General features: G+C 52.4%; 1 protein-coding gene across 4 annotated transcripts in view; it reads right to left on the reverse strand.

Moving 5' to 3' along the window:
* Positions 1 to 212: 212 nt before the first annotated feature.
* The window catches only part of ZNF516 (zinc finger protein 516), an 87,582-nt gene continuing 64,793 nt past the window's right edge, over positions 213 to 23,001 (reverse strand). For 3 of the 4 annotated variants that reach the window (XM_059706385.1, XM_059706387.1, XM_059706386.1), the window contains exons 3-6: positions 16,414 to 17,838; positions 10,290 to 10,394; positions 9,398 to 9,465; positions 213 to 4,313 (exon numbers count right to left, since the gene is read on the reverse strand). In XM_059706385.1, coding sequence (XP_059562368.1) covers positions 4,254 to 4,313; positions 9,398 to 9,465; positions 10,290 to 10,394; positions 16,414 to 17,838 — 1,658 coding nt within the window. In that variant the 3' untranslated portion in view covers positions 213 to 4,253. Of the gene's footprint in view, positions 4,314 to 9,397; positions 9,466 to 10,289; positions 10,395 to 15,542; positions 15,695 to 16,413; positions 17,839 to 23,001 lie in introns of those variants that run through there. The other variant, XR_009454120.1, reaches the window with a different exon arrangement.

Genomic DNA, 23,001 nt, shown 5'->3' on the forward strand with positions numbered 1-23,001 from the left:
TGTGTCTATCCTGGGGTCCACAGAAGACTTGAAGAAAGTGCTCCGGCCACCTTGGCACTCTTCTCGATGAACCAGTCTGTGAGTCATCCTGAAAAGGCGTCTGCCCAAAGAAAGACCACTGTCCCTTCAGTGCCTGTTCAGCCAACAACAACAACAAAACCACAGAGGAGTTAAGCCACCTCCTAAAGTAGGGGAAAAAGGTCTAACAAGTCTCAAGAACTCCAAGATGTTTTTATTGATTTCAAATTCCAATAGAATATGTTTTATCTAAATATTTTATCACACAACTGAAACATTGAACTTTTTTTTCAGAAATAGTTAAATACATCAATCTAGTTACAAATTCTAATATAAAGAGTACAAAATATAATGTTATAAATTGCCTTTAAAAAAAGAAGTACAAATTCTATGGTCTTTTGCATTTTACTGCCTCAAAGTATCATTAGCAAGACTGATGAAGAATGAACATTCTCCCCGTCACTGCCCACGGGCACGCGGGGCTCTGGGTGTGCGGGGACCCTCCCTTGACGCCCTGGCCTGTTGCTGTTTCCTTTCTTTGCTCAGTGAAGTAAATATTCTGCAATTAGAACTCGGCAAAGGCAAAATCAGCAAAGCAGCGCGTGCGCTCCCTGCAGGTAGACACCTTCAGAGGGGAAGGTACACTGGTTCAAAGACAAGGCCCCTCTCCTGGGCACAGGCCTGAAACCTCTGCGGTGGGGGCGGGGGACGGGGGAGGGGCTTTGTTTTCAAGAAGGAATGTGTCTGTGAAAGTGCGGGAAGTGCTCGGACAGGCTGCGGTCCCTTCTGTGATGCAGCCCGCACTCATCCTCAGAGCCACACTCTCTCTGTTGGAAGAAGGGACGCTCCCAGAGCCGGCCGGCGCCCTAGGGAGGTGCCACCTGCTCCCTGCAGCACCCGACAGTCCACCCTCATGGGTGCTGAGTGAGTTACTAGGCCCACCTGCCTTGGCATGGCTGTCTGTGGGACGTCGGAGGCCCTGTGGCAGAGCGGCCAGGCTGGGCAAGATCCACCTTCCTTCTCTCACCAGGTGGCCACAGGTGGATTCCCAGTGCAATCTCTGTGAAAACCTTCTCAGGAAACCAGTGTCTCTCTTGGTTCAAAAAATAAATAACTATTGGGGGGACCCCTTAAAGCACTTAATGCGTTCCAAAACCAAAATGGCCAAAAACCACGTGGGCCTGAAAATGCGTGTTGTGTTTTGACCAAGGTGGAAGCTGTCCACCTAAGATTGCTCTACGCACGCCCGGGAAGCAGGCGGAAAAGTGACCGAGCCGTGGACGTGCCCAAAAGCCAATTCTTCGGGCAACTGAAATGTTCATTCTTCAAATTAAGGAGGACGAGTGAGTAACCTGAAAGATCTCTATCAGCTCATCCATCTGTGTGTTATCTGAAGGCGACAATGAGTAGGAGACATGAACGGGAGAAGCAGAGCGAGTGGCAGCCACGCCAGGAGCCACTGGTGGCGCCGGGGACACACACGGAGAAGCTGCAAGTAGACAACCAAACCCTTTATTGTCCAAGTCACATTAGACGCCAACACTGTAAAATCCTGTGAAGAATCGAGGAAACAGCAGATCGGTAGAGGTAGTAGAAAAGGCTGGAACAGTCAGAGGTGACTTACAGGAGAGATCACGCGGAAATCATCGTTCGAAGGAAAGCAAATTGAAACACATTGGCTAAATAAATAAGAAAACATAAATCATATTAAATACTACGGCAGGGATGACAGGAAGGCATTCACAAACCAATACAATACTGATGATCAGTGGAAGAAGGAACCACAGTCAGGCTGGAAACGGTGTGTCTCAGAGGGGGGCGTCCTCAGGGGTCCCCTCCCGTCTCTGTCATTAAGTAGAAACCTCATTTCTGCTTAATGCTCACAATTATTTGCCCTGACTATGGTTTCACCCTCTGCCGACGCCCACCCCTCAGCCCGCCAGGCTCCCCAGAGAGGAGTCTCCGTGAAGACACGCCCAGCTCGGAGTGCCAGCTGGGCTCCTGGGTGCTGCTTCCTGACAGTAAGAAGGGACACGACGCCTCCATGTCACTTTGGGTACAGACTTTCTTTAATAACTAAAACTCAGAGAAACAGACCAGGACTAAGTCACTAGCCCCTGTGTGTTCCTAAACTGTCATCTTTCACTTTCAGCCAAGAAACGAAAAGCCAGAAAATGCAGAGATGGTCACTTTGGGAAAAGTATCGAAATGATCCAACAAAAGTCAACAGAAAGGCATTGTGGTTTCTAAGGTGAACAGAGGAATGTATCTGCTCAAAATAACTTTACAGAACAGTCGGTCACAGTCGCTTAACCGTATTTGCAAGGACATTCCCAATTACACCGACAAGACGGGTCATTCTGGTGCATATCCGGTGTAAGAATATCAGGAAAACCAAGTAAAAAATTAGATATACATACACACATATACATATGTGTATGTGCTGTATATATGTGCATATATATGCACATATACATATATATATATATAAACTAGCCAGTTACATTGCATCGTTTCCAAGTGTTGCAAAGTAACCTGAACCGTCAAGTAATTTAAATTCAGTAACAAGTAGAATCCAGAACCAAACACTAACTAATAACAATAACAACAATAATAATAATATAATAATTCAACAAATCATTAGAACAAAAAAAACCCCCACACTTTAGGGTATGTATGTGTGTGTGTGTTTGTGTGTGTTTAAACAACTCTTTGTATCAGAAGCCCATTTTCTACAAAAACTGCGCTAACCCATTACGGTATGAAGTAAACTGTCGCTCTCACCAGTATTAAAGGTTAAGGATAATTTCTGTACATGTAAAATTATTGCTTTTTTGAAAAATATATGTAGCATGCTCATTTTAATCCACTTCCTGCCTTTACAAAATTTCACAATTAAAAAAAACCTAGTAAAGCTTTTGCAAAAAATTTCACAGAACATTTTCATTCAAGGCAGCAGTAACTTTTGATAATGCATAAAATCCTATGTGCAAACGTCTGAAACTCTCAGAAAGGTTACCGTCATCACCCAAGTGTCACGGTACCAAGGAAAGAAACTATTTGTATCTGTGGACTAGGATCTTCACTGTGTACACTGCAGGATTTAAGATCCTCTGTTGGGGGCCTTAACCCCACCACGAAAACTTACATTTGCCTGACTGAGGAAGAGGTATATAGAGCCGCCCACCCCACCCAGGGGCCTGGGGACCTCCATGCTCTGGGAACGAGGACGCTCGCTCATCCTGTGGGGGGCACCAGGAGGGCACCAGGCCCGCGGAGAAACAGGCCTACTTGCTGGGGTGGGGCAGGGAGAGAGAGCAGAAGGTTCCAGAGCACCAGCTCAGGGTGATGGGCCCCCAAGTCTCCCAGGGCTCTCCTGCACGACCAAAATGGTCCAGACCTGGATGGCGTTAAGACGGGAAGCCTTCCTTTGTGAGCAGTTTGCAGAATGTAGCCCTGTTACAAGAGGTCCTGAGAATAAACAAAGAAGCCTGCTTTTCTTAGTGTTCAACTCGCTCTGTTCCAGAAGCAGAACAGAAACATCCCCATGGCCATGTCCCCACCCACACGCTGAGCACAGACGTGGGGGGAAGGAAAGGAGCAATGGGGATGCAGAGGGCCCCGGGGAGGCGGCCTAACCTAACGGTGGGACAGGGGGAGTTTGCCATCACCCCACCCCACCCAGCCTGGTACGCCACAGCACCTGCACGCCCCCTCCTTCCTGTCTCATTCACCACATAAATACCCACTAAGAGGGGAGAGGCCATAGCAGTAACACTGTCAGCTCAACCCCAGCCCCACCATCGCCCCACAGTCCTGCACACACGGCTTCACTCGGTCCCACACGCGCGAGCAGCTCTTTTCCAGTGTCTCCACTCGTTGTGAGCAGCACAGACGTGTGCTCCCGCTGTGCCTGCCAACGCCACCATCTATCACAGGAAGCGTGGGACCATGGTCGACGAGCACGCATACGTGTTCGGAACATCTGCATGGAGTTCTAGAGTTCAGCGTCTTTATTTATTCCTCAACGTCCGGCCAGGAGAGGCCTGGCCCTGCAGCTTCCGGGCCAGCACAGCGATCTAAGATGAGGGGTGGCGGGTGGGGAGGGCGGCCACTCTTCCTCCTCTTCCTCGCGCGGGCGGTCAGGATCTCTGCTGGGAGGCAGCTGGGACATCCAGGAGGGGACTGCGAACGGCTGTCATGGGCACCGGGGTTCGCTGGAGACGGGGTTCGCTTTAGGTGCCCTTTCTGAGAGGCACTGTCTGGACGGCATCTGGGTTAGAAAGGTCTCTCCCCTGGATGAGAAAAGGAGACAACAGAACAGCTCATTTCTGCCCTTTGGGTTTCTGAGTGCGTATTTCCTATGGATCTTCTTACCCACACCCAAGAACATAAACCATGACTTTTGCGGAGCAACCTCGGTGGGTTGGCAAAGACCCTGACTTTAGCTGTAGCTCCCTGCACACCAGAAGGATGCATTTTAAAATATGTCTTCACTGATCTTTAGAGAGAGAGGAAGTGAGGGGGGAAGGGAGAGAGACATTGATGAGAAACATCTATAGGCTGCCTCCTGCATGCCCCCTACTGGGCACAGAGCCCGAAACTCCGGCATGTGCCCTGACCACGAATCGAACCCAAAACCCAGGTATGTGCCCTGATCAGGAATGAAACCGGCAACCTTTCAGTGCACAGGACAATGCTCAACCAACTGAGCCACACCAGCCAGGGCTACAAACATTTGGTTTAGGAAGACTGCAGAACCTAGGTAAGCTGAGGAATGAGGCTGTTAAATTTAGCCCCCAAATCTAGATGCACAGGTGCCCATTTCTCTTTATAATTGAAGGGAGGTGCTCAAATAGCATCTCATTGTTTGAGAAAGTCGTTTTCACATGTTGATTCCCAAAAACTCACACTTTACTACTGAACATTGCAGTCCTACAGGGTTTTTAAGGCATGGATGGAATTCACCTGAGAAATCAGGCAAAGGGGGAAACACAGCTGTGGGACAGGAGTCAGAAACACAGGCACAAAGAGGACACGGGGTATTCTGAGCACGCACACAGAGTTTTGGGTTTTCCCTCCTATAAACAGTCATCAGAGAACGAGAAGAGTGCTTTTAGAGAAGCGGGTGTTTCTTCTGTCTTTGCAGTGTTGTTGAAAGAAATACGCCCTTTCTCTGAGGCATTTTAGTGTTCTAGGGATGGATGCTGACTTCTGGAACTCTATGAGGTCTGCTCCTCCCCTTCTGTCTTTATAAGGAAGGGACCCTGTCTGTGCTCACGTTGGGGGTTGACAGCACGCGTACAAGAAAGCCTGTCCCCCAGCACACACAGGGACCCCTCAGCCCTCAGAGGGTGGTCGGCCTTCAGAAGAGGCGCCCATTGGCACAGGTGGTGTCAGGCTGCCTAACAAGTCTGCACGCAGCACCTTACTGATCATGGCCTAGACCCAACAAGCCAGACACAGGCAGGGCTCCTGTCACTGTGGGTCACCTTGGATGACTCACCAGTGACCGTTGTGACGTTTGCAGTTTGTCATTCTTAGAGAAAAACGGCCCGTGTGTTTCAAGATGTTTGTTGGGTTTTATGACGAAGAAAACTGCAAAGACAAATGAACTGAATTCTGGAATTGGATCTGAGAATCCAACAGTGATACTGAAAAGAGATTGTGCCTACGTCCAAATACTCCAACCTATGTGAGTCCCATCATCCACATTATAATACCCGCCGCTGAAAACGAGACAAATTAGGTTGCCATTGTTTTCTCATTTCCTGTTATTTTGATTAATGAAATTATTTCCCCAGCTTAACTGTTTTAAAATAACACTTAGAATAATAAGAAATCATGTATTAATCATAGTCTTTAAACTTTAGCAAAGAATCTAAACCAATCAAAACTCCAGTTTTCACATTTTAGCAAAAACCAGTCTGGTCTTTTAAACCCCCAACCCAGGAGGTTGGGGAGAGAGGGTTAATTTTTTTCTTGGTTTTAAACTTTAATTTCTAATGTTTCACAACCAGTTATAATGAAAAAACCATTTCTCCACAACACTAAGAAACCCTTAGTTGTGTTTGTTTTTTTTCTAACATCCTAGGACAATGATACCCGCTTTGCAGCATATTATTTTCACAAAGGTTCTTTCTAATGATGACTACTGGTGATTATGAGAAATTAATCATGCTAAACATATGTCAAGTGACAACAGGCATAAACTGCTCCCCCATTTAGAAGTGTGCTTGAACTCTTAGCTACCTTTGTGAATAGAATTATCATCAAAACACAAGCACAGTGAGTGGCTTCATGCCCAAGAACTGGAAGAATTATCCCCACAGCTATGGATGCTTCACCATAAAGACAGCCCTCCCCTCCAGTGCCCAAGTCCTCTCACAACAGAGCAAAAGGATGAGACACCCAGAGAACAGACAGTGTGCCCACTAGCCACCCACCGGCAGCCCCACTACTGAATCCACAACTTGAACTTCCGTCTCAGTGACCCTCCCACACTGTCCATCAGAGGAGTGTGTTATGAAGCAATGACTACACTTCTGGGAGCCCCACATCAAGGGCGTGCTTGTAACCCAGCAGAGGCTTAACCAGAGGACGTACAGAAGAGAAATCACAGCGGAAACCACATCCAAAGGAAGTCCCTTCACCTCTCCTCGGAGCTCGTGTTCATTCTGATCTGGCTGACTTCTGTCAGTTTCTGCCCATGTGCCTGGACCTCCTGCCAGGACCCGTCTCACTGAGGTGCAGGTGTGTGAGGACCCATCTCAATTATCCAGCACAGAAGGCTCAGGTGTTAGGGCAAAGGCAGCTGTCCTCTGGGTGCCCATGTAATGATGACGCCTCCACCGACATGCGGTCTTCTGAACAGAGAGCCATGCAAGGAAACGACGTCTAAGCTGACAACACTGTTCCCAAACTAATCTTTCACTGTCCCCTCCCAATAAGGGGCAACTAGCTTACAGCCTGCAAAACAAAACAAGACCAAGCATGCTGCTAGGTTCTGACAGGCGAGGACACCCAGGAAAGCACAGCGGCATGGAGGGGAGTCCCAGCTCGTCCGGCAGCAGCGACGGGCACGCATACAGAGGGAAAGGTGTGCGTCCTCCTATTCACCCACACGCACGGCCCCCGAGGACTCACCCTGCACACGAGTCTCCCCCCTTAGTAAGGACGGTCATTCGTTTTCAGAATAACTGACAAGAGCTATGACTGAAGTGTGCCGGGCACGGCCCACTTTCTATGTTGGTTTTCACAGTAAGAATACAGGAAGTGTCCCTGTGGTCCTTATTGTATAGATGGCAGGCTCGGGCGAAGTTAACAGGCGGAAGGTCAGAGTTAGGGCCGACCCTGCCATCACCCCATCTCTCGGGTGACACTTCAATCCTGGCAGACACTGCAATTCCAAAGCAGGTTAAGGAAAATGGAATTTCCCTAAAGGACCAGAACAGGCAGTGATTAGCCAACAAAAGCTACTTCACACACAAGGACCCGAAGTGCTCTCAGAGCCGGGATCTCGAATGCGTCACTGAGCCAGCGAGCTGCCCGCACAGGAGGGGCGTGTGAACCCGGCTCGGCCTTCCCAACGGCGGCCTGAGCTGCCCCTGTCCTGAGCCCGAGGAGGACAGCTGATCATGAGGGCCTCCCACCAACAGTCCCTGCATCACTGTGGGCAGGAACCGGGAGGTCAGTGGGGAGTGAGTATAAAATAGCAGAACGGAGTTTATAGAGACAATGTAAATGCATCTTTTCTCCGTCAGAGTCCAGGGTGACTAACGCCGCTAAGAATTCTCAGCATAACTATAAGCAACACAGAAATGATTTAAAACACAGGCCGGGTGGTTGGCTTTACTGAGCTACTTCTCCCCATGACAGAAGCATTTTAAAGAGGCTCCCGCAGAATTAATAGGCAGCAAATAAATGGATGTGTGTTCCCGGAGACTCGCTGCGTTACTCCTATCTGCCTGGGCTCCCACCCCTGTCAAACATGCATCGAAAAGCCACATCTCGGGTGGATTTAATGGGTCGTCTGTGCACGCAGGAACCCTCTGGACTGACTCATGGTGTCATCTCAATATGTAATTCTCCAATTATGGCACGACCTCGCTGAGACGCAGCCACAGACGCAACGGTGCCTCTTGTCACCGGGGCTGATTTCTGTTAAAAAGGACAGTGCTTCGAGCCGAGGTCACATGTGTTGGGAAATCTTCTCATTCGGCATTCTGCAAGCTGTTATTTATTTCATAAGTTGTCACAGCATCATGAAATAACTGCTTGACATTCTAAAACTATAGTTTTATTAAAGAGAGAAAAGTCACTTAGTAAAACATGGTAACAAACGGGAAGGCATTTTGTCAATGACATGGGAAGACAGGCTTTGAACAACAATAGGAATTCTAAAAATGCAGAAATAAATTTAAAAACGGGAGTCCCTGGGCAGGTCATCCCTCATTCACAGAAGGTTCTGGTGAGGTCCTGTCACCTCTTGCCATTCTCTTCCAGTGGAGAAGACTAGAGGATGCCTGCAGTCCCTCTGACATCCCATCCCCGTCATCGTCAGCAAGCAGGATGCCTCCAATGATTGGGTTTGCCGGGGCAGGGGCAGGGCAACCTTCGTCCCTCTCACCACCTGATGGGGCTTGATGTTTATCTGAGGGCAAACACACTCCTGTGCATTCACAACGGGAGCGTCTGCAGTTTCAGAACGTCCTAAGGCAAGAATGTTACACAGAAAATGCTGGTGGGAGAACAAGAGGGAGGCAGTGACTTTCTGTAGGAGGACAACAAGGAAGGAGAGCTTTAAAACCACGTGCTCTCAGCCCAGGATGGCACAGGGGACCACCGATGACGATGTCGAGTGCGTCCCCACTGCAGAGCAAGGCACACAGTCCCATCACCGCTGGTTCCAAGAGTTCCGCAAACATGCTGTGCAGACACCGAGTGGTTCGCATACAAAAGCCACAGGAGCATGGTCACATATGCATGGACACGGATGTTTTTACACACCACGGCCGTGCGGTAGAGTGCGTGATGTAGAGGACACAGAGTAACACAAAAATGTGGGTCTTGAGAGAGGAGGCTAAGCATAATTTCTTCTCAAGAAAACATATAAAAGCAGCCGGGGTGAGAGAGTGTGAATGTCAAAGGTCTTGGGCCCCACCAGTCTCTCCCAGTTCCCACAGCCCCAACAAGACCTTGAGCGGCTGGAATGACACTCCCAGTTTCCAGTCCCCTGCGCTGGGCTGTCCTGCAGGCCTAGGCTCCACGTCCAAGCCCAGCAGGTGTCTGCACGTCTGTCCCGAGAGAGCACCTCGGCTCATGCTCCCGCGACCGTGCTGCAACCCAAACCTCCCCTCACGCCCGCCGGGAGACCTACTTGTTTGGGGGCATCGGTGGAGGTGGCGTGGACGTCAGCACCTCGGAGGCCGTTGGACTCAAACACCACTGTGGGAACAAGGGGAGTGTTAGCGGCAATCGGGGCCATTACAGATCAAGCGCTCCACACAAAAAGACACCAGCGCCAAGCCCAGGGCTGGGAAACACCAATTTACCATCACACTTCCGAAGGGACTGTGATGCTGCCGCCCGGGGCCACTGCCCTTTTTAATTCGGACGCGGCTGCTGAAGAAAGCCTCACTGACAACATTAATTACCAGCCTGTGGGAAGGGACCCTCCTCCTGCCTCACTTACCATTTGGCCCCTGTCATTTCACATCAGACCGGCTTACGTGTGATCCTTCACACTTCTGAGAATGGACCCTCCAGCCTCCCGCTCCCGGTGGGTGACACACGGCTTCTCAGCCTGACACGGTCTCGGGGCCGCGCGTTCCTATGGGCCCGGGGTCCGCATCCCTCCCGGGTGCCTCCAGAGGGTCCCAGCCACACCGTAGGGGCCCAGCGCCTGTCACACTGACAGCGGCTTTGATTTCCGTGGGTGCTGGTGGCAGCATAGCTCATTCGCATATTCATTTCTGGGGAGTCTACTCTCTAATTAAAACGAAACATTTGCAAACAGGCTGATCTCAAATTAAACCACATGGCACTTGATGCAAAGAAAAATCTGTTTCAGGAGAGTCTGGCGCACAGTCACAGAAGGGGATGCGTCACCCTCCCCCCCCTCCCCCCCCCCACAAGGACCTAGGTGTCCACATGTCAATGACGTGGGTGGGGGGGGGGAATGAACCCCTGCGGAGGACACCCACACCCCACAGGGACAAGGAAGGGAGGGGTGGAGGGACAGAGGGATGGAGGGACAGGGCGAGCCGTACCTGAGTGAGCCCGCATGTGTGCCCGCAGGTGGCTGGGCTGGTGGAAGCACTTCCCGCACTCCACGCAGACGAAGTCTCCTTGGCGGGCCTGCGTCCGGGGCGTCCCTGGGTGGCAGTGGCCAAGGGGTGCAGATGCGGAAGGGGAGAGTAAACCATCATTAGTCTGTCTGATGCGACCTGAGGGGAGCTACCTTCCTTGAGGCTCCTCTGACAGAGCCAGGCACAGGCAGGGCCCCGAGCGAGCATGAATTACAGCGAATTAAACTCACTCCCGTGATGAGCCCGAATCGGCGGCTGTCAGGTGTGCGGCTCCGAGCAGCTGGATGCTCGCCCAGCCTTCCCAGGCTCTGTCAGCGGCACACCAAGCAAATCGGAGTGACACTGGGTGGCCAGACCAGGCGCCGGAACTCAGAGGCAGCAAGGCCGGCCCCGGCCCCGGTCGATGGGCTGGGCCACGGGCCAGGGGCGAGCCATCAACACCTCACCCACTGGGCCCACACCTGTGTGTCCCACGCTGTCCCCACGGAGCCCACAGGGAACACCTGGGAATGAGGCCCTGGGCCGAAGCACAGGCCTCAAGTTCCCTTCTGATCCTAAACGCAGTCAGCTATGCTCGGAAAAGGGAGGCCGATATGCTCACTCATCTGAATACCTTTCCTGTTATGGTGTCTTGAAGAAAAGGCTAATTTTCACAGCATGGTGGCTCCACAGAGACTTCCCTGAGCTCAATGGTAACTCAGCTCAATGGAGGAACAAGACACGAAACTACTCACTAGAGTTACCTCTGAAGCAACACATTTTTAAATGAAGCTCAGTGAGCTGTTTATGGACTGAACGTGTGACATTTTAGTGTGACAGGGTCTCAGTCAAATCAGCAGAACCCACGTCACGATTCCCAAATCAGATGCCTCCACAGATAAAACAACACACAATCGTTGATACGTTACAGGTAGCGTTCATGGAGAGAAGAAGCAAAGAAAGGCACGAACCGGCTGGCAGACCTGTCTGATTTCTCACGTTGACAAGTCATTAACCCGAGCCTCAGAGAAATTCAAGAACTTGCCCACCCAGTTCTCAGTTCAGGAACGCAAAAAGCATAAGACACATCATAACCAACACTTGTCCCACTGTCATTAATGGAAAACCACTCACTAATGTTGGCAAGGGGCCCGTGCAACGTACAAGAAAAGCATGACTCAGCAACTTCAGCTGTCACCCGCGGGCTCCTCTTCCCAAGAGTTTTCAGCAAGCGCATGGGTGGAGGGAAAGCTCAGGAGGGCTGCCCCTTCTGAGCGAGGCCCTCCTGCAGGGGCTGGCACCCACGCCCCCACGTCTCCACTGAGTCTGAGTACACACATCCAGTGTGAAAATGGCTACGCTGCTGGCTTTGTGTTCAGGGACGCCTTTCCTTCCTTATTTGGGTCCAGGAAACTCTCAGCTCAAAAAGCACTCTGTTCCCCACTCCCTTCCACCACCCAGAGGCGCTCCCATGGAAACCTCCTCTGACGGTCACCGTGGCAGTCCCGTTTTTCCAGGTACTATCAGACTGCTTCCCATGCACAGTCCCTGCCTACACGAGACACCTGCTAACGATGGTGACAGACAGCACGGCACTTGTGTCTGAAGTCACATTCAAACACAAGTCATTATAACACTTTTTCCCTGAGGAAATCTCTCAGCTGGCTACTTCCTATCCAAACTACTCCTCTACTCACCATTCTTACTTCCTCAATTAAGGATGCATAGGCATGCGTGCACACACACACACGTTTCCCTGCGCGTTCTGCCAGAGCATTTTATCTTTACTTCGTAAAGAAACGACCCTTGCCCTTTGTGGTCAATAATATTATGCCAAAGCTACTGCAAAATTCTGAGTTAATCAAAAGGTTATGAACTTCGTTCGAATTGAAGCCCACCTGGTGGGCGGCAGTGCTAACACTTAACCCAGAAACCAGAGGTGTGCCAAGTGGAGTCAGAAGGGAGGAAGCGGCCTGGCCAGCCTTCCAGGGATGCTAACCCTCGTCAGATGCTCACCCTTGTCTGAAAGATTCAGGCCAAGGAAGCACAGTCTTTCAAATCATCATATTACTGCATCCCTGGTAGAAAGGATCATTTTTAAGGGCCAATAAGAAAGACCTTCCCTAGTATTCTACCAGCACTATGTCATTCCCGTTAGCTTTAGTTTTTTTATTCTAAAACCCATACTATCATATACCATTGGCTAGCCACAAGTCTGGAAACACAGATGATTTGTTATTTTATTACTATTCTATCAACAAACCATTCATGTTATAGTCACGTTTCCAGACTTGGCAGCCACTCTGTGGAACAATGTTTTTTCCGTTCGTAACAGGTGAGTCGGCGAGCCCGAGGGAAGGGACAGCGTCACTGCCTCATAGCGCCTGCCTCTTTTGGCAGCACTTCCAGACTATCATTTCTTCACAAGCATCTTCCACCTGAAACATGTGTGGGGAAAGGTCTCTGAGAACTGTCTTCCCTCCTGAAAACACCTGATGTCTTCGAGACCCCGCCTCAGAGCAACGTGCTGTGTGAATGGAAACGTCACTGAAAAAAAAATCACAGAATCTCACTGGCAGCGCCAACTGCATCACAGACACAACAATGCAGTCCTCCTCCCCTGGAAGATTCTCTCCCGAGGCTTTCTCTTCCCCGGCTGCAGGCGACGCTACAGGTGTAATCGATGGCCAGCACGCCAAGGGGTGACCTTCCCTCGCAGATGACACCCCAGGAGGAGACATAAAGCGAATGCATCAGGCGACAAAATAAGAGCCAGGGTGCCCACAGACTCAGAGAATAAACGTGATTTGGACTCGAGATGAATTAGGAGAGAACCCAGATTCAGGATGCAAGGGTCCACTGCCCACAGGTTCGAGGAGGAGCAGGCGCAGCCACAGTGGACAGCAAACCTCAGAAGGGGCGGTTACTGGCACGTGGAGCGACATGTCTGTGATGATGCCCCTGCCCGAGCTGCAGCAACAGGCAGTCTCCCTAACAAGGACATTCACACGCTGGTCACCCCAGGGGCCTCTCACCTCTCAGTCAGACCACACCCAGGCTCTGGGCTGCCTTCTGCAGCAACAAACACCTCCAGAGCTTCCTAAACAAACTTGCAAAGGAGGAAAGGAATCAGCGAAGTACATAGGTCAGACTGTGGGAACATGTCCAGCTTAGGGTGCTTGGGCGGGAGCGGGGCCCCAGGAGGGGATGACAGCCGTGGCAGGAGGCAGCGCACTACCATGGGAAGGGTTCAGGCGGGTTCTCATCTGCCCCCGAGTTGAGACCAGGGCCCAGCAGAGGAAAAGGTCACCTGGGGGAGGCGGGTCCCTCCTTACCGGGCGGCTGCTCACATGGCAGCCTGCAGAAGCGGATCTCGGCCCCTCCCCACGCTCAGGAAGCTCTGATGCTCCAACTGCACTTGTTAGTGGAGAAGCACTCAAGAGCTGAAAACACCTCCCCTGAGCGACCCCCATAAGAGCGAAGGGGAACACTCAGTCCTGGCTATGTCAGTGTGAATGTGAGAAGGGTGATCGTCCAGGAGAGCACAGGTGCTCTACGGAAGGTTGAGCACTTTTCACATTTAAAAAGTAAACACTTAATTTCTTTTTTTTTTTTAAGCCTTAGGACCAATTATATTTTTAAATTTTAAGGAGAAAGGAAACTATGTCAAGCTCCTTTGTATTTCTATCTCTGTCATTTGAAATTCTTAAAACCTTGACTTCAAACTCACTTCTTTTGGGGGGAAAACAATAAAAGCCACAAGCAGGCCGCCGGGCAGCACGGGAGACCTGAGGGTGGGTGTGGTGTGTTGGTGTGGGTCTGGGTCACCCGTGCAGCCGTGGGGCTGGAACTAACTCAACTGCAGGTCGGGTTACGGGGCAGAGGTCACTGAAACACTGCGAACGTGTCGCTCACGCGCCGTGAGGGTGCAGTAGGGGAAGGACTGGACCGGCACCCGCCGACTCTCCCCTGTCACCTGGGTCCAGAGCGTCTCACTTTCGGGTCCAAGAAAATTTGTATCTAAAGAACTGAGGCCAGTATCAGATCCCAAAGTCTGACCTGTGTACTTCTGATCCGTTACACAGCAAATGACCTGCACGAGTGGAAACTACGGCTGACTGTGTCAAGCTTGCTCGATGGAACTGAGACCGGAAAAAGTGCAGCACTGAGCTGTGTGGACGCTATTTCACCACCTACCAGGAGGCTTATGCCCAGGCACGTGTTGGGCACAGAGCACCTCTGCCAGGAGACAGGGTGAGAACCTTAACCAGGACCCACGGGGTCTCACTGCTTCTTACGAACACTCAGCATAAAGCCTCGCAACACCTCTGGGCGCCCAGGCCCTCGGCTCCACTCCGCAAAGTTCACAGGGAGTGCTGACTGTGATGTGAGCAGGACCCACATGGCTCAGTACTTTTCAGAATGGGAGCCGAGGCTGAATGCAATGCGAGCTCCACCAGACAGTCTCCAAGGCTGTGCAACGCCCTAGTTTTCTCCTAGTCGAGAAACACCCCATGTTTTCTCTAAGGGTCCACGTGAAGTAGAGCATCACCGGCCAGACCGAGGTGGCTCAGGTGCCTGGGCACCTGGGCTGGTCCCAAAGTCACAGGAGAAGAGCAGGAACTTAGACTGGCACGTGTCTGCCCAGCGCCATCACACAGTGGATTCGGGGTGCCTCTCTGCTGACATGACCTCACCAACCCTGAGCCCCATCCCCCAAAGTGCTTCCAGCTTAATGGGTGCTGAGGGGCCAGTTCTCAAAGGTCACAGAACTCGGGAATCTGCTTTAAGAAAGGGCAGGTGTGAAAAGAGAAAGTGCAGGTGCCAGATGGACACTTCTGTCCAAGCCGGTGAGGACCGCCCAAGGTGAGAACTCAGGGACAGACCCCACAGGGCTGGGTTTGTCTGGGTGGTTTTCCACGGAAACACTCAGATTTCCCAGGGTGCTTGGTGCGCAGTGAGCGTGACCTTCAACTCACGATCAAGGGCATCATACCCAAATGGGGCACGTGAAAACCTGCTGGCGATTCCTTGTTATTACTGCTAGGTGTCCACACTGAGGGACTGGCAGGAAAGGAAATGGGCATTTAAGGAATATTTTTTCCAGAACTAGCGAAAGTCCATTCCCCAAACTTTAGAAGGAACATTTCTAGTCTACAGAGGCTTTGCTTACTAACGCTGGCACACTGATCTATATAGATTATATATATTTTTTTTAATTATATACAGTCAAACCTCGGTTCTCGAATGTCTCCCATCTTGAACAATTCGGTTCTCGACCAAGTTGTTCACGGGGAAAATGTCTCGGCTGTTGAACAAAACTTCGGTTCTCGACCCAACAACCCTTTCATGCTAATACCTGTATGATCAGTCACGTGTCTCTCAAGCTACAAACAAAGGAGAGAATGCACAAGTTGAGTCAATTTACCGCTACACCTCACGTTATTAGCATCTCGGGAAATTGTGCTGTGAAATATTTTCAGGGTATTTTTGCTTTTGTGGCTGCTCATTATTATTATTAAATATATACAGTAAGTCACCGTGGGTCCTAACAAGGTTAGTGATAGCAGCAAAGGGAAAATAAAAGTTGTGAAAACAGTGATAGAGCTTCAAAGAGAAATAATTGCAAAGTATGATAGAAGCTAATTTTCCAGAGTAATAAGAATAAGAAAGGTTAAAACAGGGAATCATTTAAGGGTCTGGAACAGATTAATTTAATTTACAATATTTCCAATGGGGGAAAAAATGATTTGGTTTTGAACAAATTGCTTCTTGAACAGCCTTCCAGAATGAATTAAGTTTGAGAACCGAGGGTCCACTGTATACGTATAAGAATAAAACTTAACAAGGGACAATGAACATCTGTCGAAACTTTGCTTAAAATATCAAAGAGGTGAAGTGCCATGGAGGCGGCCTGCTCCTGTCAACATCAGCGTGGAGGAGGTGGAACTGTTTCCAAACGAACATCCCGGGAGGCAGCCCCAGGGCCACAGCCTAGGTGCTGCCAGCAGGCGGCACTCCCAGCCAGAGGGGCACTCCCAGCCGGAGGGCGGGGGGAGCCAGCTGGGGCCACAGCTGGGACGAAGGGAGGGACGGCACAGCTTACCTCTGTGCTCGGGCGCAGGGCCGCTGGCCCCCCAGCTCTGGCAGAGCGTGGCCAAGTCCTTTGGAATGTAGGTCTTAAAGATATTGAGGATGTCTAGGCGCTTCTCATGGCCCTCGGGCGCCGGCTCCTGCTTGACGGCCTGCGGGGTGGGCTGGGCCTGCGGGGCGGTGTTCCCTCTGGAGCCCTGGCTGGCCTTGGAGGGGGGCTCTCGGGGAGGTAGGGCGGGGCCCCCGTCGTCTTTCACCTGCAGCTGACCCTGAGGCTGAGGGCTCAGTTTGGCTTTCGGTGGGTCCGGGGCACTGTGCTTATTTGGGGGGCCCAGGCCGGCCCCCACAGGGGCGATGACATACTTGTCCCCCAGCCTGCTGGTGGCCGGGGGCTGGGAGCCCACCCGGGCAATGACAGTGGGTGTGGGGGTGGCACTTCTGCTGAAGCTACCGCCCGCCGCAGGCCCAGGTCTGGGGCCGGCCTCCTGCTTCGGCCTGGGCGGAGGCGGCTGGACCAGGGCGCTGTGCTGCTCCGGGCCATGGCCCGGTTTGGTCTGCCGAGGCCCCTCAGAGCCAGCTGCCCAGAGAGCGCAGGGGCCCCCCGGATGGCCCTCCCGGCTCTTAGGCATGCCAGTGGCCTTTGGGGTCCCACCCAGGGGCAAGGAGCTGCCTTTGGGCCCTGGCGCGCCACCCGGCACCTGGGTGCGCGTGAACCTAGCGATGGGCAGAGGCTGGCAGTCTTTGCCCCCAAGGGCGGGCGGGGGGCCGGTGCGTCCGCTCCGGACGAGGAAAACCAAGTTGTTTCTGATGCTCTTGTAGCCGTTGGGCTGCGTCCACTGGGGGGCCATGGAGCTGCAGCTGACGCGGTGCCAGATCCGCTTGTGCATCCACAGCACCTCGGGGTAGTAGGTCTTGTGGCTGCAGTAGGGACACGGGTACACGGCCAGCGCCGCCTGCAGCGAGGAGGCCAGCTCCTTGTGGCTGGGGTCGTCCCGGGTCGACCTCTCGCTCAGGTCCAGCGGGATCAGGTCTGGGGCCAGCGCCCTCCTGCCCCCAGAATACTCCTTATTGTGCAGATCACAGGGCTTCTCTTTGGGGTGGCCAGCCGGGCTCTCCGAGGATAGCTGCAGGGCTGCGCCTTCTGGAAAAGCCTGACCTGCATTCGAAGGGAAGTCTACGGCGTCCCTAAAGCCACGGACCTCCTGCTTGGGGTGGCACGCAGGCATCTTCAAGTCCACAGAAAACCGAGGCAGCTCCGGTCTCCTGGAGGTCTCCCTGCTGCGGTCCTCACGTGCGGACACGGGGGCTGCCGTTTCCGCGCGGGGCCCGCCGGGGTCCTGTCCGGGCAGGGTGCGTCCAAGGCTGTGACTCTGGCCTCCATTGGAGAGCAGGAGCTGAGCCACGTCTTCGGAAAAGCGGCGGCTGTGTGGCTTTGCCCCTGAGGATCAAATGTAAAACGTGAAGTTACCATTTCTCATCAGAACAGAACAAGGTACAGAAGCACAACCAGGCGCTGGGTGCGCAGAGGGTGCCCGGCTGGAATCAGAGCACTCCAGAGTCTGGCTGGCTCCCCACCGCACTCTGCAAGCAGCCAAGGAGCTGGCCACCACCAAGGGCGAGGTGACGTTTGGGGCGGGGCGTCTTTTTTTCAATTGATTTAAATGATTTAGGCGACTGTAGAGGAAAATAAAAGCTGGATATTTAGTTACCTGTAACAACAGAGTCACTCGTTAACAGGGTGACTAGTTCATCCAACACCAGGAAATGCACTTTCTTACACACAGACTTCCCAGGCTCTCCGAACTGGGGCTACTGGGGGCTGCAGGATCATCTCCAGCCAGCTGTGTTAAGGTAGGAAAACTCAGAGAGGCCAATATGCAATCCATGGCCACACTGCACAGCCTGAAAACAGCTTAGTCTGCCCAAGGGGTCCTAGCTGCCTCCGAAATTGGGCCAGGACAACTGGCCCGATCCCAAAAGGGTCCCTAGAACTCTCTCCTGTATGGTCCGACGTTCAAGTCCAAAACCTCGACACCAAAACTCTCCTGCACAGGCATGAAGGAAAGGGGAGAGTCAAGCCACTCATCCCCACCCTTCTGGGGAGACACCTGCACACGTCCCCAGCTCTCTGCACCTGGAGGGTCCTGCCTGGGCGCACGTGGGCCGCCTGGCTCTGCGCGAGGACTTGGTGTGACCAACCTCGTCTCTCCCCAGGTGGATGCTACATATTGCGAGATCATGGCTGAGCGTGGCTGGTCTGGCCTCAAAGCTGAAGTTTTACAATTTCTGCAGCATCGGACTTGACGATGAGCAAGTAGATTTAACGGGACTTGAGAAAAATCCCGTCTTAAGTTTGCACTGGTGCCCTGGGTTTATTTAACTCTAGGAGTCAACATTCTAGAAGGTGTAAGAAATGTTTCTGGGTCCCTTTAACCTGCATTCTTCCTCCCTGGGAAGAATGTCATCTCGTTGCTGCCAGTGGGATGGGGATGGGTTAAGATCAGGCGTTCTCTCGTGAGAAGCCCAGGACTGTCAGTTGTGACACAGGCTGTTTTGGAGATTTTAACACTCTCTTGGAATGTAGGGGTCTGCTAACACAGAATGCTCTTTAAGTATCTGAGTATATTCTTGGAGTTGAGACGTGGGTACCCCACGCTCTTCAGAAGGGATCCTCAGGAGAGCACCCTTCTCAGAGGCTGTGTCCTCGGAGCTGAGGCTCATTTCCAACCAGCAGGTAAGTAGCGAGCCACTCGCAAGCAATTCGAAAGGATTATGTCCACGTAAAACATAGTGTTACCTGTATGTTGTCATCAGCAGAAATGGCGAGGAGCCAAGTCAAGGAGGGATGCTTTCTGCGGCTCCAAAAAGCTCACAGTGTAGTCAAGCGCGCTCGTCTGTCACAAGTGGTACCCGTGACCACTCAGAAGGTGGGCAGCCCTGGCAAGCCCTACTGATAGAAGGGGCCTTCACCTGGAACTAAAGGGGGGACCATGCTGGCCTTGGATTAACTCAGGCTGCTGCTTGTTGTGTCAAATTCACTTTTAAATGTTCACAGAGCAGCGTCTGGGGCTGGGAAGCTGGTGTTTCCCATACGGAAGGACCATGGACTCACGGGGGTGCTGTTGGTGGAGCCTCCAAACTGAGCGGTGAGACCGGTGCCATCTGACAGTGCACTTCTGGGGGGTCTGCAAAGCCCCTCCCAAGTCCCAAGCATCATGCTCCCAGAAAGTATCATCAAACCTCACAGGCGAACTCCCAGTGCCTCTGATGGAGACACGGAGGAAGAAACGGACAGCAAACAACAGACGGAACACACCAAGTCCCCCGCGAGGCTAGGCAGACTGTTACCTAAGGAAACTGGTCACCCGAAGAAAGACTCCTCCCCAGCGGCCAGCTACCTCCAGGGGGACAATCAGGAATGGGGACTATGGGTAATCTGAGGTCAGAATGAGCGAGAGGGGACGGCACGGGGTAGCTATGTGCTTCTTCATACCAGGCGGCCCGCTTACCACTCCCAGGGCCCTTTCTCATGGAGGTTCTCTGGTCAACAGGGCTGGTGAACCTGACCTCAATAGCGGACTCTGGTCAACTCAGAGAAGCACCTGAGGCCTGCCCCCTGCTCTCCCCCCACCCCCGACACCTGCGAGCCAGCAGCCCCTAAGGCACTGGAATAAACCCGCAAGTGAGGGGCTGAGAAGGGCTGCGAAGGGCTGCCCTCGGCACCCGCAGGTCCAGGCAGGCGGAGAGGAGTGCTGCCCTGCTGGCCCCCAGGGGACAGGATTCACAGGATTCAGGGCCTCTGCTCCAGGTTCTTCCGTGCCATCTCCAGTTTTATTCACGGTCATTTCATCTGCAAGGTGGACTTCCCAAAGAACTCCGTACCACCACTATCACCACCGAAAAGCAGGCCAGGCCCCCACCCACCAGCACAGAAGGGTCCCCTCCCTGCAGGACCCCAGCCCCCACCGCCATCCAGCCCTTCCTGCTGGTCACCAAGCTCCACGAACACACAGCTGCCCCAGAGGCGGCACGCAGCAAACACTTTATTAGATCACAAGGAAGACGGCTAGGAGTTTGAGCCGTCTTCCTTGTGATCAGACAATGCACTTGATCTTCACCGGGAGGCTGAGTGACACCCTAAGAACAGAGGCTCAGGAAGCCCCGCCAGTCACTGTGGGCACAGGGCGCCTCGAGGACCTGCACTGCTGTCCGGGTGCTGAAGCAGGTGCCGAGCCCGCAGGAAGCATGCGTGTGTGTGACCCCATACACAGGCATCACATGCGTGCACATCACATGCACACTCGCACACACAGTCACTTTTCCATGGCTGCTCTCTCTTTGGCCCAATAGTTTCTGTGACTCACACACACACCTTAAATTACTCCATTTCTTTCTAAATAGGACCTTCCTGGATGTGGTTGTAGCACTGACCAGACCCACATCCCAAGGCTGAGGGTGCCAGGCTTACCTTGCACACGCATCTCACATTGGAACCCCCACCAGCCCCGGAGGTTCGGGGGTGAGTTAGGAGCTTTCAATGTTTGGAACCCCTGAGGCAGCATCTCCAATGCACAAGCACAGTGCTGCCCCTGAGATACTGATAGGGTGATTACGGCACCTGGCAGGGGGAAAAATCACTCCCCTTTCAATTTTTATTAACTTTTTTTATTGTGATGAAGCATAAAGGAGGTGGCGGGAGGGGGAGGGCTGGACCCAGTGACTCGGATTCTCCAGGGACTCACCTCCCAGGCTACCCGTGAGCACGGAGCCCCCAGGACTGCCCCCCACCCTCCAGGGAACACCACCTGGCCAGGGTCCTGCTCAGAGGACGCAGAGGGACGTGGGGACATGAACAGCCAGGGAACCCAAGGAGACACAGCAAGACCTGCCCACACCCCCTCTACCACCGCCCAGTAAGCGCAGGTCAAACACGTGTCTTTTTCCTCCAGGCCCTTCATCGCGTAACAGAACATGGAGCCATGCAGCTGGCTGTGCACCACACCGAAGGGCAGGCTGGCACACCCGCGTGAGAGGGCTACCACCTTCCTGCACTTTTCACCACCGCACTGGGCACTTAAGTCACACTGAATAGCAAGACAAGTAGCTTGCAGAAACTGTAACACAAGTCAAAACATATTTTGTCACTGACCTGCTGGGGAAGCAGATTAGATCAATTCCGTGTGTCTCGGTGTTCTGGTTTATAAACTAAGAATAGTTTCAAAATATTTTATCCCAGGTTTGGGGGGGGGGTACCTAAGAGCAGTACAAAAGTCCCTCATCGTACAGTGTGATTCTATTTATTGAAAGGGTCCTTCAGGGGACCTTCTGACCGCCTTGGGGACAAGACGGGACATGGCTGGATTTGGAACACCGAGGAGAACTGGGAGCTGAGCCAGGGCCCGCCCAGGATGGAAGGGGAGGAAGGTCCCTGAAGGGTGCCACACGGTCTGTCCTCCCACAGCCCGCCATCATTTTTATCAGTGGCCTTGAGGAAAACCTGGGACTGGACGAGCTACTCAGACCCAGAACTGACACTCAGCTCAGAGGGACAGCCAAACCTTCATCAAAGATCAAAGTTTTCAACCGGGAACAAAGGCTCAAAACTAACAAGATAAGGGAGAACAGAAAGTGCAGGAAGAGAAAGGTATGCATTAAAGCTGTGCTTGAAAAAGACTCTAGGCCAGTGGTTGGCAAACTGCAGCTCGCGAGTCACATGCGGCTCTATGGCCCCTTGAGTGTGGCCACGAAGTTTCAATCGCACTGTACGTGCGCAACCGCACGTGGTATTTTGTGGAAGAGCCACACTCAAGGGGCCACAGTTTGCCGACCACTGCTCTAGGCTCCTAGGGGACCACAAGCTCAGAGGGAGCTGCCGCAGCGCAGGGTTTTAGATGGAGCCAAAGCATCCTTAGCCACAGCCAGGGAAGCAAGAGCACCGATGAGCACACGTAGTCAGAAGAGCCCAGATGCAGCTCTGAGACACACACACACTGAGGACAGGAGAGATGAGGGGCAGGGTGTGTGGAACAGGTTGCCCTGGGGGGTGGGGGGGCACTTCTGGAAACCAAGTAATATGAAGAATGACCTGGCCAGTGTGGCTCAGTGGTTGAACATTGACCTATGAACCAAGAGGTCACAGTTCAATTCCCGGTCAGGGCACATGCCCGGGTTGTGGGCTTGATCCCCAATGTGGGACGTGCAGGAGGCAGCCGATTGATGATTATATCTCATTGATGTTTTTATCTCTTTCTCCCTCTCCCTTCCTCTCTGAAATCAATAAAGATATATCTTAAAAAAATATGAAGAATGACTGCAGGGACTTGAACTTTCCTCTGTAAAGGGGGCTGGACTGCCATGAACTTTGCCTTTCACTCAGGACAGGAGGGAAGGATGGATAGGTGGGTGGGTGGACGGAAGAATAAATGAGTGGTTCCTGGAGGGCAGCACCTGGCTGCACACCAGAGTCATCTGGAAAGAGCATGAACCATCAACGACAAGAATTTCCAAAATCGGTGCCTAGACCAAGAACCAACCTTTGGGGGAGACGCCTGCTCACTCGACTTTTCTAAAAAACTCTGGGCAATTCTACTTGTGGCCAAGA

This window comes from Myotis daubentonii, chromosome 8 (genome assembly GCF_963259705.1).
Source record: "Myotis daubentonii chromosome 8, mMyoDau2.1, whole genome shotgun sequence".
Classification (NCBI taxonomy): domain Eukaryota; kingdom Metazoa; phylum Chordata; class Mammalia; order Chiroptera; family Vespertilionidae; genus Myotis; species Myotis daubentonii.